At 48.8% G+C, this 17,002-nt stretch overlaps 1 protein-coding gene across 1 annotated transcript; it reads left to right on the top strand.

Annotated features, from left to right (window-relative positions):
• The first annotated feature begins 1,298 nt into the window (after positions 1–1,298).
• On the top strand, positions 1,299–15,310 carry LOC109684767 (annexin A8). The gene is made up of 12 exons (XM_020161311.2): positions 1,299–1,456; positions 3,789–3,879; positions 4,993–5,087; positions 6,337–6,450; positions 7,067–7,157; positions 7,614–7,693; positions 8,180–8,239; positions 8,782–8,875; positions 9,093–9,188; positions 10,496–10,554; positions 11,752–11,874; positions 14,418–15,310. The coding sequence occupies exons 1-12, from the start codon at positions 1,436–1,438 to the stop codon at positions 14,475–14,477; spliced, it is 984 nt and encodes a 327-aa protein (XP_020016900.2). The 5' UTR covers positions 1,299–1,435; the 3' UTR covers positions 14,478–15,310.
• The last annotated feature ends 1,692 nt before the right edge of the window (positions 15,311–17,002 follow it).

The following is a 17,002-nucleotide window of genomic DNA, read 5'->3' as shown; positions in this document are numbered from 1 at the left end:
GCACATCTCAGCCATCTATAGCTAGACTTTGGGCAGACCCTCCTGGAGGGAGTCTGCTCACAGACTCACTGGGTCCAGGCACCCACACTTTTGGACCTGTGTGGCCACACTTCAATGTACACCTGCTCCCAGGGTGGCTGAGATCCTGGGAAGAGCAGTGCAGGCACATTGGTCCTGAAACAAACTCCTCCTGAGGAGACGGCAGGAGAGTTTGGGCCTCCATTGACCCATGGGACCAGATGCAGCCACAATCTTCCCCTTTGGTGATGTCCCATGTACTGTGCACATCATGGCTCCCCCAAATTTCCAGGCGAATCTGGGCAGTGGCTCACCCAGGGCATGGCTGCCTCCACACCTTCTGCTTGCTGGCTGAGTTCCGTTCCACCCACACCAGCCTCCACCAGCAAGAGTAGCCGCCTGAGCAGAGCAAAGAGCACTGGACCTCAGGTCAGGAAACCTGAGCATTTTGTATCACCAGACAAATTGCATGTGTCACCTGCAAGGTTTCACTGGACTTGAAACAAATTCACTCCACCAGGAGGTATTTTTCACTGAAGGATCCAGGTGTACACAAGCAGAGTGTTTACACAGAAGAGTGAGTAGGAGTTGGCTGGGCTGTGGCTGGTGTGGGAAAAACTGTGTTGGGGGAACATGCTAAGCTTCATAGGCAAACCCCAGAGAGGCAAAAATGGACCTCTTCCCGAGGAGATTCCCCCTTCCCTTAGCACCCCAGCAGAGATGGAAGCCTGAAATCCAAGAGGCCTGGTGGACCATGCCTCTGCTGCTCATGAGATGTGTCATTTGGACAAATTGTTGAAGCCCTGGAGCCTCTCAGTCCTACTCTCTAGCACACAGAGCTCAGACCTCCTTCTTAGGGCTGTGAAGAAGCTGACACTTTGAGAGGACAGAGTTCACAGAGCAACTGAAAAGAGGTTTAAACATAGCACATCCCCCATGAATGGAGGCTGTTGTCTCCTTTTGTCCTTTGCCGAACTCCCATGGCACTGTTGATTTTGTAGGACAAGTGCAATACTTGGAATGAACACATGTGTACTTTTTTGTTCCACATTAGCTGAACTCATCTGAAACTACAGTGGTTGCTTACTAAGTCGGCTTTCAAAGACTTCCTCAGAATTTCCAGTGTGTGGGATTGCCACCGCCCAAACATTCAGCATTGAATCCTCTGATCCTCAGGGCAGGCCTGGGCAGTTCCTTGGAGCCTCAGGAGGGGCCCAGAGCCAAGAAGAGCACAGAGGGAGTGGAGGTGGGTAGGGGTGGGCCTGGGTGGGGCTTGAGCCTACTTAAACCACCACACCCGCTGACGTGTCTGATCAGCAGGTCAGTGTGCAACAGGGGCTGACTTGGGCAGTAGCTGTATAGAAGCAGACTAGTGTCTGTTCATCTCCCCAGGAAAGGTGGCCTTGAGGTGAACAAGATGGCCTGGTGGAAAGCTTGGGTAAGTAGGGGCAAGTGGGAGAGTCAGGTTCCTGTACCAAGCTGGGTGATGATGGGAACTTGGGGGGGCCCAAGAGAATGTAAAGGCAGAAACTGCTACGCCAAGCCCTGGAAAGAAAACAGGGAAGAAACTGCCCATGCCTAGAGGAGCTCCTGGCAGAGATGAGACTGGAGGCAGGGGTTGGGGATTGGGGCGATTGAAGTGGACAAACAAAGAAACCTTGACATGCAATGGGGTTATTGAGAGACAGGGGGAGTCCAGAGGTAGGCCCCTGAGAGGTAAGACCACTTGAGAAGGGGTTTCCTGCTTGAGTTTTCTGTGTGAATGTGTGGTGTATGTACTTGTGCCTGCTTCTGGAGAGAATCCAGCACACTCCTCCTTGCAGAGAAGAGTATATGAGAGGTGAAGGAGGGCGGGAGGCTAGGCTCTGGGGGGAATTAGCTCAATATGGCTTGAATACCCTAGGTAAGTTAGAGATGAATCTGGAGAAGCAAGCAGGGCAGATCCTTTAGAATCACATGTCAAGCTGCAGAGTTTGCATTTAATCTTAACAGCAATGGGGAGCCATTGAAGGGCTTTGACCTAGAGAGTAACCTGGGGGAATATGCTGCTGTTGGGGAGCCAATCAATATCCATGACTTGGAGCATGGGAGAGTAAATAGGCACCAGGGATGGATCAGTGGCATTTCTTTTCCAATATGGCAGGCGGGGAGGGTGGTAAGCAGGAGAACTTGGCCTGGAAGAACTGTGTGGCTCAAATCCACACCTTCTAGGGTGACCAGGGACTTGGGGGCCACACATTGCAATTGCCAGCTGCATTGACAGATATTCGAGAGCTTTCTGTCTGAGTCTGAGTCTGGAAAAGGTTGACTCATTAGTGGAGGGGGAGGTGGACAGAGATTCTGCATCAATCTGTGGGTAAAGTGCCAACATCACCACTTACTAGCTGTGTCACCAAGTTCAGGTTCCTGGCCTGTAAAATGAGACATTAACACTAACTTATCTAGTACAATTGCTGGGAAAGACCTTAAGCTATACTTTGTACCCAATGCACCTGACAGAGGGGAAAGGAAGAGGGAAAGGGAAAGGGAGGGGAAGAGAGAGGGAGAAGGAAGAGATATGGGGAGGGAAAAGGAAAGGGAGGGGAGGAGAAGGAAGTGAGAAAAGGAAAGGGAGCAGGGCAGGAAGCTTTGTCACCAAGCCCAGGTTCCCGTCCTGTAAAAAAGGCATTAATGCTTACTTATCTAGTGCAATTGCTGGGAAATTAAGCTACACTTTGTATCCAATGTGAGGGGGGAGAGAAAAGAAAGGGAAAGTGAAGGAGAAGGGAAAGGAAAGAGGGTAGAGGAAGGGAAGGGGGAAGGGAAGGGAAAGGAAAGGGAAGGGGAAAAGGAAGGGAAGGGAAAAGGAAAGGGAAAGGAAGGGGAGGGGAGGGGAGGAGAGCAGAGGAGAGGAAAGGAATGGAGGGTAGCTGGGTGGATGTAGTGATTAAATAACTAAGTGGAGAATGGATGAATAGATGACTGGATGAGTGGGTGGGTGGGAAAGCAGGTAGGTGGGTGGAGGCAATGAAAGAATTCAGTGAATAGGTAAGTGGAAGATCAGATTGAATGTGACTAAGCTCCTTTCCATTTGAAGGATTTCTGAATCTCCCTCAGGTTAAATGCCTATCTACAACTCCCCTCCACCCCTTACCATCTGTCCCCACAAGGCATATCCTTAGAGGTCATTCATCTTAAGCATCAGAGAAACCATGCTGGGCACACATCTAAGCAGCCCTCAGGCATACCCTGAATTGGATGCTTGCAAGACACTGGCCCAGGTTATCTGGTTTATTTTTAGGTTGTCTAGTTTACTTTTGCAATCCACAGAGTGTCCTGCAATTCTTTCTAAACCTTTTCCTCTGACCTCCATGAGCCTGTGGACTCGTAAACCCCCTGAGCATAGGAGAGGGCAGGCTGAGTTCAAGCCATTCCTTGCAAACAAAAAACCATGCCAAGATGCATGCTCAAGACAGTCATTCAGCTCCAGGAAGCCATTCCTTATGCACTGATTTTCCCACCCTTCCTGCTGCGATGGCACTGGAGACAGTAAACTTGCTGCCTACCCTCAGGTGGCCCAGGTGAGGATAGGAGAGACTTAGTGGCTTCTCCCTGCAAGATCTTTCCTCAGAGGCTCTGGTCGGGGCTCAGCCACTGACCTGCACTGGCCTAGCTGGGCTCAGTGCTAAGGGAAGTTACTTACCTTGCCCGGGGGGGCTACAAGGTGGGCCAGGAGACTTCCCCACCTTCCCTGCCCCATCCTGAATTGGGCAAGCATGGATCTTTTGCAGGTTGAACAGGAGGGTATCACAGTGAAGGAGAGCTCCCACTTCAACCCAGACCCTGATGCAGAAATCCTCTACAAAGCCATGAAGGGAATCGGTGAGTGACTATCCTCGGCCTTGCCATTGGATGGCTGTACCTATCTGGGGCTCCATGTCTACTAACAGCCCTGAAAAGTAGATGACAAGGGATAGCCAAAGGTATCCCTGTTTTACTCTAAGAGTAACTCCTTTACTCAGTACCTCACATAGGCACCAGGGTGGGTGACTGTTCCTTCCTGAGTAGCGGGGATGTGAGGGGAGATATTTGCTGTGTCCTTGACCAGGTGGCTTCACCCCCCCAGTCTGAGCCTTCTTACTTGTAAAAAGACCCTAGGAATTCTGGACTCCCTGTGTCACTGTGATTTTTAGATGAGATGGTCCTGGCTCAGGGCCCGGCATGGGTGTATAGATTCCCAAGTTCACCAGGGCTGCCCAAGGGTCCGTGGCACATTAGCCATGTAGGTTCTGCAGCTTGCCTCCACCCCACGTTGACTGGCCAAAGAGATCACTTCCTTCCTGTATCCAGTATTTGCCCAGTGCCAACCTCCACATGACCATGAGTGGTAAAGGGATGGCCAGCCCACAGTATAAGCCCTGGTCTCACCCCAGCCAGGTTTCACCCCTCAGCTGGCTCTGCCTGGTAAGCATTGAGAAGAGCTACCATTCCTAGGCTCATTCCTAGATGAGCATCCTCATGTCTTCTGTTTCCTGTGAAATCTTTGCTGTTAAACCTACTTCCCACATGAACAAAGGGATGCATGCTTGTCCAACACTGCACAGTCCACAAGTGACTGGGGTGGATCTCAGACCCAGTGGTCTGAACTCTTGGTCATGACCTTCTCCACCATGACCAACACAAGGGAAGGCAGGTAGGGAAAACTCACTTGGCCAAACTGCAATGCCCAGGGGCAATGATATCCAAAGCCTCTTAGTGCTCAGATTCTATTGCTGTGAAGCTAAACCTGAGTCATACCCCAACATCATGTGGGTAGGATGTGGGGAAAAAGAGGTAGATTTTCTGTCTTGTTTACACCATGAAAAAAAAAAGCCATTCAGGCATTTAGAGCTATCCAGGTGATGTTCCCACTGCTCAGCCACGAAGCAGCTGCCCTCACCAGCCCTCGCTGGTCACCTGGAAGTAGAGGGGTTCTCATACTGTATACCCCTGCAGGGACCAATGAGCAGGCCATCATCGATGTGCTCACCAAGAGAAGCAATGCACAGCGGCAGCAGATCGCCAAGTCCTTCAAGGCTCAGTTTGGCAAGGTAAGGCGGTGCTGGGGCTGCAGATGGGGGCAGCTCCATCCTGGAGGAGATCCTTCACTGAAACTCATTGGAAACGTGTATATGGGACATTCTTACACTAAAGCTATTGGGGTTTTTTCCATCTGAAATTCAAGTTTAACTGATTGTTCTGTTTTAACTGGCAGACCTAGTTATAGCTACTGAGCCCTACCCTGGTGCTGGCCTTCTGCAACCCAGCCCCACTTCCTTTTCAGTTTTCTCTCTCCTTGTGATCTTCACAGGTGCTCCTCAGGGTCCATCCTGAGCCCTGTTTTCTGCCTCCCTGCCTGCTGTCACATGCTTTTCATGTTGGCACTACTTGTACTGTGCTTCATCTCTTCTGCCACCAGGAAACTCTACAAGCACTCTACTCGGCCACTGCCCCTAGCACAGAGCCCTTTGGAGGTGCATGTTGAATGCAGTAAGAAATGCATGCACAGCCACCATGCTTGGAAGTCTCCATTGGCTTAAGCCATTTCTTTTTTGGGATTTAACTTGGGAAGATCAGTGATGAAGCCCAAATATTTCCTTGGAGAAACCGACATGCATTTTTACAGTCCCTCTCCCTTAATCTTCAGAGCTATGCATTATTCTCCACATCCAACACTTAGGGAAACCGAAGTTCAGAGAGGTTGAGTAAGTTGCCCAAGGTCCCAAAGGTTGTAGCCAATAGGTCTAACAAAACCCGTGGTCTCTGCTGCTCTGTGCAGATAGATGGGTGTGTCCTGCTGGCTTTTTGTGGCATGTGTCCTTAGAAAAAAAGACACATATGAGTCACAGTTTTTCTTTCCTTCTTTCCTTCCCTCCTTCCCTCCTTCCTTCCTTTCTTCCTTCTTCCTTTGCTCCTTCCCACCCTCCCTCTCTTCCTTCATTGAATGTCTGTATGCTAATGACAGGCATTTAATGGTTAGCTAAGTAACACACTGCCATCCTCAGAGCTTGCAGTCTTGGAAGCCATGGCAACTTTGTCTTATATGAGCTTAGCATGTGCCCAGCACTGCTTGAGTTGCACTCTCCATCACCCCCTAAGCAATGGAATGAAGCAGAAGTTCCACTATCTTCATCTAACACGTGAGGACGCTGATGCTCAGAGAGACTAGGCAGCTGGCCCAAGAGACTGTAGTCAGCACTTGACAGAGGCCATGTGGGAATGCAGCTCAAGCCCCTGGGCACAGTTGCCACCTGCACCCTAGAAGACAGGTCATCTCACCTTCCCTTGCTCCTGCCTTAGGACCTCACAGAGACCTTGAAGTTGGAGCTGAGGGGCAATTTTGAGAGACTCATGGTTGCCCTCATGTACCCACCATACAGATATGAGGCCAAGGAACTGCACGATGCCATGAAGGTAACTCCCCCTGAGCCACGTTTTGGAATGGGCACCTGGGACCTGGCTGAGTCCAGTGACCTTATAGCCAGCTGCTCAGAAGGCTACCTAACACCAAGACTGATAGGTCACAAGGAAGCTCAAATCACTACTTCTCAAAATAAGGCTAGACCAGGAGTGCAGTTCCATGCACAAGCCTCTCTAGCCCCCTTTACTTCTCACCACCCCTTTTGTTTTGAAGATTGAGGGATTGGGGCCCCAGTACAAGGATCATTTCCACTAAAAGAGTACTTATTGTATAAGTGGTTCCAGGCACTTTGCATTTGGGTGGGGATACTTACTTATCCCTACTTTCCGATTAGGAAGCTTAGGTTCCACAGGTGGAGCTGCCTGTACAGGATCACCCACCTAAGGAGGGAAAATTGAGGCAGAGCTTGACCTCAGTATCCATCACTAGAGACAAATGTGAGGATTTCCCCAGTAACACCCTCCATCAGAGGCCCCATCAGATCTCAGAGTGAGGCAGAGCAGTGGCCAATGCTTCCTGAAGCTCAGGCAATTAGAGAAGAGAGGGTGTGGATAAGAACAGGAGGGCCACGAGCAGAGCACTCCAGCACACAGAGGTTTCTCTCCCCAGGGCTTAGGAACCAGCGAGGGGGTCATCATTGAGATCCTGGCCTCTCGGACCAAACACCAGCTGCAGGAGATAATGAAGGCATACAAGGAAGGTAAGGGGCTGTAAAGATGGATGAGTTTAAATGCTTGCTTGGAAATGGCACAAACTTTGGCAGCCTGGCAGGAAACTGGGCCACACTGGAAAGGACCCTTTGGGGCAAAAGCCAGCTAGTCCTCCCTGTGTGTACCTACTGGGGAGTTTGCCTGAAGGCTATGACTTTGCCAAGCCTGTAGATGAAATTCAGTTCCATCGGTAGCTCCTAGACTTGCTCTCTGACCCCATCTCTATGCATTGAGCTTGTACCTTGAGTGCCAGGTCACTTCTGGTTTTGAATGATCAACCAACTGACAGATCTCTTGGCACCTATATGTTGTGTGCACACCCTGTGCAAAGTCTTGTCCTTCCTAGAAGGCTTTTATAGGGAGAAGTGTGGGAAACAGGTCTGGAGGAGGAAAGTAACCCCTGGTCAGACCCTGGGCCTATGCCTCTTGGTGCTGTATCCCTGCAGACTATGGGTCCAGCCTGGAGAAAGACATCCAAGCAGACACAAGAGGCTACCTGGAGCGGATGCTGGTGTGCCTCCTACAGGTATCACAACCTAAGCTCCCAGTGCTATGTGGCTTGGGGCTCTCAACAGCTCCACCCCCGGGAGCAGCCCCCAAGCAGAGCACTAAGGTGAGGGCAGGGCCATGGGATAACCCAGTGGTCTGGGTTCATTGGGTACATCTCAGCATGGTGGGAGTTCAGAGCCCTTGTACCTCTCCTGACTCAGCCAAGTGAGTCATCTTGGGAATGAGAGGAGTGCACCCTGTTACCGAGAAGGTCCTTCATGTAAGCCCCATGTCAGGCTTTACGCCTAGCTGAGCTTGCCAAATCCTCAATCCCCATGAGGCAGCCCTTTACTCCGGTCATACAGATGAGAAAACTGAGGCTTGGAGAGGATAGCTGGCTTGCTGAAGGCCCCATGACCAAAAAACAGCAGTCAATACTGCTCTGCCTATCCTCTGAGCCGCACTGTCCCCTCAGCTTCTTATGCTCTGGCCTACCTAACAGAGCTATCTCCTCTACTCCTAGGGCAGCAGGGATGATGTGAGCGGCTTTGTGGACTCAGGACTGGCCCTCCAAGATGCACAGGTGAGGCTGTGCCCTGCCCCTGCCATCTGGACTCAAGGACAGACTGTTGGGAGCCTCACCAACCCCTCTGCTTAGGGGTCTTTTTTTGACATAGGCTGGGGTTCGACAAGCCAGCTCCCTGCCTCTGGTATCTAAGGGGAAACTGAGGTTGTCAGAGAGACTCCAAAGAAGGAATGGGAGAGGCTGAGAGAAGGAAGATAAAGCTTGGTGCTGGCAGGACTAGCCCACCAACCTGAGGGCTCTGAGCCTAGGGCGGGACATGCATATCCAGACCTCTGTGTATCCGTCTGCTGGTAGAGAGTTGATGTGCAGTGCTCCCAGAGGTAGGAAGGGGTGTGTCCCCTAAAGTACCTTTGGTTTCAGTGTGGAGAAGAGCTTTGAAAGCAGAGCTGTTGGAGGACAAAGAGCTTGGGACTGTGCACTCCCTGTCAAAGAGAATGCTGGCCTGGCCAAGTGGACAGGAGCTGATCAATTCCAGAGCTCTGGGTTTTGGCCCTCACCTCCATGGTCTCATTCGCTGGCTTGCTATGTCCCAATCCTAGGATCTGCATGCAGCAGGTGAGAAGATTCTCGGAACTGACGAGATGAAATTCATCACCATCCTGTGCACACGCAGTGCCACTCACCTGATGAGAGGTACAGGATGCAGCAAGGCTGTGCTGGGTACCGGGCCTTCTGCAGAGCCTCTCCCTTCATACTGGACATCCAGGGTGTGGTCTTGTCCAGTCTTGGAGGTGGGGACAGAGCCAGCAAGCCCAGGACTCTTCCCCTGGCCACCAAAAGGGAGGGAAGATAGCACATTGGTGTGCAATCTGTAATCTGCATGTCCCCTAAATTGGCCTTCTTCCCACAGTGTTTGAGGAGTATGAGAAAATCGCCAACAAGAGCATTGAAGACAGCATCAAGAGTGAGACTCATGGCTCGCTGGAGGAGGCTATGCTCACCGTGGGTAAGAACCAGGGCTTGGTGCTTGGAGACACATGTGTCAGCAGACCCAAGGAGGTGATAGCAAATGACTAGATCCCCACCCCTGATGCTCTCAGCCTATACCCCAGGACCCCAGGACTATTCCATCCCTAGTCTCAGTGTGTCCTGTTGGAACTGTTCTTTGTTCTACTTGCGTGGTCCCCAGTGCTGCAGGAATATCTGCACATGTACACAAGTGTGTGAGTATGTGTTAGAGAGAGAGAGAACATGCATGTCCATGATGATACCAGGTCCAGGTCCTGAGCCCATCTACAGCAGTCACATAGGGAGCATTCTGTTTCGGTTGTGTAGCTCTGAGCAAAGCCACCTCTCTGAACCTGAGCTAAACACCCAGACCCCACCTCAGTTGCCAATTGGAGAAATGATGATGTGTGATTTGAGTCCCAACCAAAAGGTTGATGGTCTGATACTGGGGAACATTGAGAACTTTCCCCAACACAGTAGGACCCATCCCAGAGCACATCTTGGGGTCCAGAACTAAGATTAAAATGGAAAGAGTCACTGCAGGTCACCTCCCCAGATGAGATGATCCCAGCAGCCAGGGGGCTCCCCATTGCATCCCTTTCTCCCTAATAGATGTTAACATCTGAGACTCCCATGCCAACTTTGATGACTGTGAAAAAATCCAGTCTATGTTGGAGTATCTAGGCATGCCCCCTGCTCCAGTCTCAGCTTCCAAAGCCTGTCCCTAGATCCTAGAAAATAACACCTCCTAAACAGAGAAGCTGTGCAGGCCCTGCTGTGCTGGGCACTTCCTATTCATTTCTTCTTAAAGCCTCACTCACTCTCACATCATAGATAAGTCAGAAGGTTGAGTAACAAAGTCACACAGCACCATCGAGGCAGAGTTTAGACACATGTCTACTTCCCTCTCTCAAAGCCAACGCTCCTTCAGCAGCTACCTCCCGTGTAGGTGCCAAGCCTCTGCATCAACATCCATGAGCAATGCATCCATAGAAGAACAAACACTGGGTCTGATCTGGACCAGATCCCTGGTACCCTAGTACTCTAGGGCTGAGCTCCACTTATCAGAGCCCCACAGGCACTCAGTACATTTCATATCTGGGCCTTTGGAGCTGTGCCCAGTGCCTCAGGCTTCTTCCCTGCTCCACCCCACCTGTCACAAAGCCTCCATTTTGGAAGTGGGTAAGGTACAAAGAAGTGTGCCAAGCCTTGCACAATGCTAACCCTGTGGCAAGACATAAATAAAAGATATATGCAGCTCTACCTACAACCTCCAGACATTAACAGAGCTTTTCTGTTTGTCAGTGAAGTGCACCTGCAACCTCCACAGCTACTTTGCAGAAAGACTCTACTATGCCATGAAGGTAACCATTCTTGTCTACTGCCTCCCTTACAACCAGCCCTACACAGCACCAACTGTACAGCCAAGGAGCTCAGGGCCACTGCTGCCTTCAACAATGGGGTTCCTCTTGTCCTAACCTCTTCTGTGTCAGAACAGTTTTAGTTCTCAGAGGGCAAACCGAGTCTAGGGAAGGCTGAAGCCACATCTCCTAAAGGTGAATTTGAACTGGTACCTTAACAATGTCATCGCACAACAACCCTATGAACCTGTGTCCTAATTGCCATCCTGGAGATGGTGAAACAGGCTCATGTTCAAGGTCACACAGCTGACAGGTGGCAGATCTGGGACTTGAACTGAAACATGTCCAGTTGTGCTTTTCATTGCACCACATGGCCTCCTTTTTTTTTCCTTTATTGTCGTGCTGGGTGTAGGTACATTGTGGTATTTACACAGCAAGGAGATGTAAATCTCCTTGACAGCAGATTTGCTGCTGGATGTCACAGCCTGGGAACCAAGGCACCCTTGGCATTGATAAGCTCAAGGGAGGTTGCCACATCTCGCAGTTCAGTTTTTGTACCTGTGCCCAGGGTACCAATCTCTCACCACTGTTATCCAAAAAGGCTGCCCCAGTGGAAAAAAACATGCCATTCATTGCAGATGGAGTTTCTGGTATCTAGAACTAAACTAGAAGAGAGTTAAATTAGTATCCCAAGACTAAAGTCAGTTCCCACCTTCTCTGACACCACCTAAAATAAGAGCCACTCCAGAAACCCCAGGTCCTCTGGCCTCATCTGCCCCAGAAATGAGAGGGTGTGGGATTCCCTTGGCCATGTGGATCCATCTGACACAAGACTGATTGGAGATAGAGAGCAGGAAGACTCTGTTCATGAAATATAGCCAGCTAAGTTGATTTTAAGGACACTGTAAGTATTTTGTGTCTAGAATCCAATATGGCAGACTGGATGCACACTCCAGTGTGGGGCATTTGGTTTTGAAAAGGAGAAAGACGGGCAGTGAGTGAGAAGAGACTGAGGGAATGGAAACCCTGTGCCACAAAATCAACTCTCCTAGTGTGTCCTCCACTGAAACAGAGGCCTGTCCTGCATCTCCCTCCCTCTATAAAGCCCCAGAACCAGACCACACAGGTTTGTCTGTCATTACAGAGGTAGACAGGAAAGCCCGTCCAGTTGTGATGGTTAATCGCTGCTGTCTTGTCCAGGGAATAGGGACACATGATGGAACTCTGATAAGGAACATCGTTTCAAGGAGTGAGATTGACTTAAATCTTATCAAAAGACAATTCCAGAAGATGTATGGTGAGACTCTCAGTAGCATGATCATGGTAAGTCATGGGTTCCCAATTCTAATGCCAATTTGTAGTATAGACATTCCTGGGAGACCTGAATGCTGTCACAAGTGTCCATCCCTTCCAGTGGACATCACACTTGCATTGGTTACCATATAGCATGTTCAGGGAACAGGAAGGAGAGTAGTGTGGCTAGAGCCCATGGGAAGCACATGGAGACCAAAGTATGGAGGACTGTCTGTGTCTGGCCCAAAAGTTGGCTTTGCATTTGAGTTATGGTTGCCCCTTTGAAAAATGCATCACATCCATGCAGAAAGGAGCATATCTGAAGAGACAATGAGAATAGTTTAGTGGAAATCAGTGTCCCCACTCAATCTAGATTTAAGTAATTTTGAAAGCAATCTTTTCAGGAACTCAACTGGATTGCCTAACCAGATTCCAATTAGTGAAAGTTTTAGTGTCTTCAAATGCAGAGTGCTCATTACCCCGCTATAACTCTGAGAGAAATAACTCATTTGCAATTGCTGCAAAATGAGGCCTTGAAATTTTAGTCACAGAAACCAAATCATGACAAATGTGCCCAAAGTCTTCACTTTTACTGAGTCAAGTCACTAAGCTTTCCTACAAAGGCTGATGTTAACTACATTATCCAAGAATCACATAGTTCATACAACACAGTTGGCCCTCTACATTTGTGTGTTCAATTAACTGAGGACCAAAATATTCAGGAAAAAATTGTGTCTGTATTGAACACGTATGGACTTTTTTTCTTGTCATTGTTCCCTAAATAGCATTCCATGGCATTGACATTACCTTAGGTATATAAGTAATCTAGAGAGGATTTAAAGTATATGGGAGAATTATGTAGGTTATCCGCAATCACTATGCCATTTTATACAGAGCATACTCTGTGGATGCTCAAGTATGTTGGGTCCTGGAACCAACCCCCCTGAATACCGAAGGGCAACTGTATGATTAAAAATCACTTCTGCTTTAAGATGTTTTGGAATGGGGCAGCAGGGAGGCAGAAGGGTTGAGAGGGAGGGATAGAATTATTTGTGCTACTTTAGACTTCCCAGCCAACCCAACCAGGAGACAGGAGGACTAAACATAAGCCAACCTGGGCTGCTTCCAGGTCACTCACAGGTTCATTGTCATGAATTCTTTCAACCACACCTGGTGACTTAAGGCACCAGAGAGTTTTTTATTCCTTCTCAACATTCCAGCTAGATAGAGCCACAGTCACACTCTCGAAAACAAAAACACTGTTAGATAAAAATGATTCTTTCAACCTGTAAAACACAGAGCCACTGTGGAGACAGACCCAGCAGGTAGGCTAATGACTGAAGAATCCAAATAAGCTGCTTTTCCAGCAACACATAAAACCATCCCTCTCAGATTTTTGTCTAATGTCTTCACTTTATAAAATTCAGCTAAAGTTGTGAAGAAGTTGGGCAAACATTTTCTTTTGCATATTTATCACTCTCCATAGATGCCATCAAAGCAAAAATGAAGATCAATAGTGAAACTAGCATTAAAATTCCTATATAGGAATTAATAGAAAATGTATAACAACTCTGCATAGAACTCATAAATTTGATAAAGCAGGCAAGATGAATGGTTTTCCTAAAATGACAAAAAAAGGAATTTTAAGATGTATCTAAAAATCAACAAGATTTCAGGCAAATTTCCCTGAGCCGTTAAGGAATAGATAATTCCCATGAGGCCTGAACTCCTCCAGAGCATAGCAGATCTCGTCCCAGCTCTACCCCTTGCCCACCATATGGTGGCAAAGGAACTGGGTAATTTGGCCTTGCTGGTTCCCCCTGTCTGTGTAACAGTCCTGTAAGGATCTTCTGATGGCTAAGAAATGGGCTTCAGCCATTAGTTCTTTGGGGCCCATCTTATTGGGGGATGAACACTACTGGATCCCTACTTGAGCTGGCTTCTGAGTCTGCCATCCACTCCTTACCTTATCTCAACAAGGTGCAAATCATCACCAATGGCTTTCTATAGACCAGAGAGTCAGTCTCACAGAGGTGAAGGGATGGTCAGTGGGTTATGACAGAGCTGTGGTCCAGGTCTATGTGGCCCAAAGCTGGGCTTGTCCACCCAAAAGCTGTGCCTCTAGGCATGGCTCCGAGCTCCCCATTTCAGGCTTGGCTCCCTGAACTACAATAACAGGTATCAAACACATGAAGGATCATGTCGAATAGTGAAGGGCTGGGCACACCAGGGTCCTGAGTGAAACATGAGAAGAGCCCTGGGGCAAGTGACAGTATAAGGAAGCTACCCACACATCTTCCTTGTTTAAGAGCAGACTTGTCTCTGTGATTCATTTCCCATAACCATCACCCATATAGTTGGTAAGAGAATCAAAAGGAGATACAAAAGAATAGCCTGAAATGAGGAACATGGAAAGAGGGGAGACATGGCATGGAGTCTGTGGCTTAGGAGCCCTTGAAGGGACAGGCTCCACCCAAGGAACACAACTCTTAGAAACAATAGCAGTTGCTCCTGACGGGACAGGCCAAGGCCACAAACACTCTCTTCTAACCATCCTGTGTCTCCTTCCCCAGAATGACACCAGTGGTGACTACCAGAATGCTCTCCTGAACCTGGTGGGCAGTGACCCATGAAGGCACCAAAGAAGAAGGCCAAGAAGCCAGAGCCCAGGGCCCTGTTTGCACAACCTTGGCCACGGATGGGGGTGGGGGTGGGAACCTCAGCAAGATTTTAGTCTTCTATCTCCCAGATTCCAGTGCTCTCCAGCCAACGTTACCAAACCAGAGGGTGAGATCAACCTGGGCTTCTCTTTCCACCTGTGCCCCAGGTCATTTCCAGGTGTGTGTACAATGCCAACCTGAGCATACTCTGGCAGAGTCTCTTGGGTCATTTCTCCCTCCCTCAACAGGAGCTTCCCAAGCTTCTTTGGCACAGAATCAACTGGGTACAGGTTGCACAGATGCCTTAGCCTTCCCCATTGACTGAATCAAGGTCCCCTGAGGAGGAACCAGGGAACATAGAGTTCTAACAGGTGTCTTAGTTGACATGCTTCTTTATCACACAACCAGAGAGAAGTCAGAAGAGTGTTTGGTTTTAGAGCCCATGACCATGAGCAACTGAGAAAGGGATACACACCTGCGCCCACTGGCAAGTCTACAACATTCATTTACCAGTCTCATTGGAAAACATTAAACTGTAGGTGGAGGAAAATTCTCACACCATTCTAACAACAGAGCAATCAGATTAGGCCCAAGGACCCTGTGCCAAAGAAGTTCAGGCTTCTCCAGTCATTGACCAAATCAGCTGTCCATTGCTTCCATGTTGATAGGGAGAACACTCAGGCCTGAGCATAGCTCTTAACTTGACCTAATGGCCCCTGAGCCTGGATATCGGAGAAAGTGAGGAAAGTCTTCCTAAATATTCATTGTATTTTCAAAACAATAAACATCTGCATTTTCGAAAAGTGTCTTTGGGAGTCCAGGCATGGTGTCTCAAGCCTATAATCCTAGCTACTTGGAAAGCAGAGATCAGGAGGATTGCAGTTTAAGGCCAGCCAGGGCAAAAAGTTCACAAGATCCATCTCAACCAATGGCTGGGCGCAGTGGTGCATGCCTATCATCCTAGCTAGGTAGGAAGCATGAATAGGAGGGTCAATGTCTAGGCCGGCCTGGCATAAAGGGAGACCCTATCTCAAAAATAACCAACGCAAAAAGGGCTTGTGGAATGGCTGTAATGGTAGAGCCCTCTCCCCAGAAAAGTGTCTCTGGAATTTTAGCAGTGACCAGAGAAAGACCAGTTTCATTGGTCAGAAACAGAACTTTGGGGAATAACCAAATCTGAATACACCTGTGGACATTTCCCTAAGTGAACACTTGGGGTCACCTGTGCCCACAGACACCCTGGGGGACTCTTGTAAATAAGGATGGTTTCAATTCTCCTGATTTGTGGCCTAAATTCGAATGTCTCAGGGTTGGAAGGGGCTTTAAAAGTCACCTGGTCCTATTCTATCCTATAGCTTGACTGCCCCAGGAGCATCCATCCAGGTGATCCTCAGTGTATTTGGGCTGTACTTGGTATATATAGGAGTAGTTGCCTGCCTCCAAAGATGGGAATTCAATTGCCTCCTTGGATGGTCCAGTCTTTTTCCAAGTGGAGTGATCTGTAGTGTTCTTCTTTGAACTAAGCCAAAATCTGCCCCATCGTGCCCAATCCTTTCAACTCTGCCCTTTAGGGCCACAACATTTATTGCTTTCCAGTAACAGCATTTTGATATGGAAAGGAGGTCCACAAACTACACTAAGACTTCTGCCAAAGCTAAGTGTTCTCGGTTCCTCCAATTGTCCCAACTGGATCCTAGTTTGGAGCCATGGCCTCTGAACATGCTCCAGGTGCAAATTCCAAAGTGCGAAGTGGTAAGGGCACACCTGAAGTGAGAGATCAAGGGGACGGGAAGAGTGTGGACCCTGAACTCATAGATGGGAGGTGGGCTCTGGCTCTTCCCTGAACTGGTTTCATGACTGTGACCTAGTCACTTTCTCTCTCTAAGACTCCATTTCCTTATCTCTCAATACAAGGTAGGGTCCTGGTTATAATGTTGCATATCAAACAGCCCAGGAGATGAAGGTTTGAAGTTATCATTTTCTGATGCTCAAAGATTCTCATTCAGACAAGGTACACTGTACAGATGCTTGTCTCTGCTCCAGCAAGTCAGGACCTTAATCGGAAAGACCTAAAGGTTAAGCTGACTCTAGAGCAGGGGGCTGTAATCACTTGGAAACTTCTTCACCCCCATGCTGGTGCCTGAGAGAGATGGCTGGTAGGCCAGCCTCTGCTGAGACTGTCCTCTGAGCTTTAGCACTTGATCTGTCCAGCATGGTGGCCCCAGAGTAGTTGCTATAGTCTTCCAGTGGACTGAATTTCCCTCTGTGAGTCCACCTTAGAGTCACATGACATCATTTCCCTGGTGCCCTATTGATAAAAGACATCACCAGAATGTGAGAGGGCCACCTGGCTGTGACATCTATCACCCCATTGATCACCAGTGTTGATTTGGCTGATCTGCTTGGCTAGTCCAATGTCCCCATCTGTCAATGACAGGAGAGTCAAAGAATTTGAGGACATTTTTTTTAATCCACCTCAAATGGTGCTCAAAATATTT

Source organism: Castor canadensis, chromosome 7 (genome assembly GCF_047511655.1).
Source record: "Castor canadensis chromosome 7, mCasCan1.hap1v2, whole genome shotgun sequence".
Lineage (NCBI taxonomy): Eukaryota > Metazoa > Chordata > Mammalia > Rodentia > Castoridae > Castor > Castor canadensis.
The sequence above is the reverse complement of the archived record's forward strand: the minus strand, read 5'-3'. Positions and strand labels throughout refer to the sequence as shown.

Bases quoted from the DNA above. Each gene is read 5' to 3' on its own strand.
- LOC109684767 (XM_020161311.2), top strand. From the start codon at position 1,436: ATGGCCTGGTGGAAAGCTTGG. The intron at 6,451-7,066 runs GTAACTCCCCCT...TTCTCTCCCCAG, and splicing joins AACTGCACGATGCCATGAAG to GGCTTAGGAACCAGCGAGGG. The intron at 8,240-8,781 runs GTGAGGCTGTGC...TCCCAATCCTAG, and splicing joins TGGCCCTCCAAGATGCACAG to GATCTGCATGCAGCAGGTGA.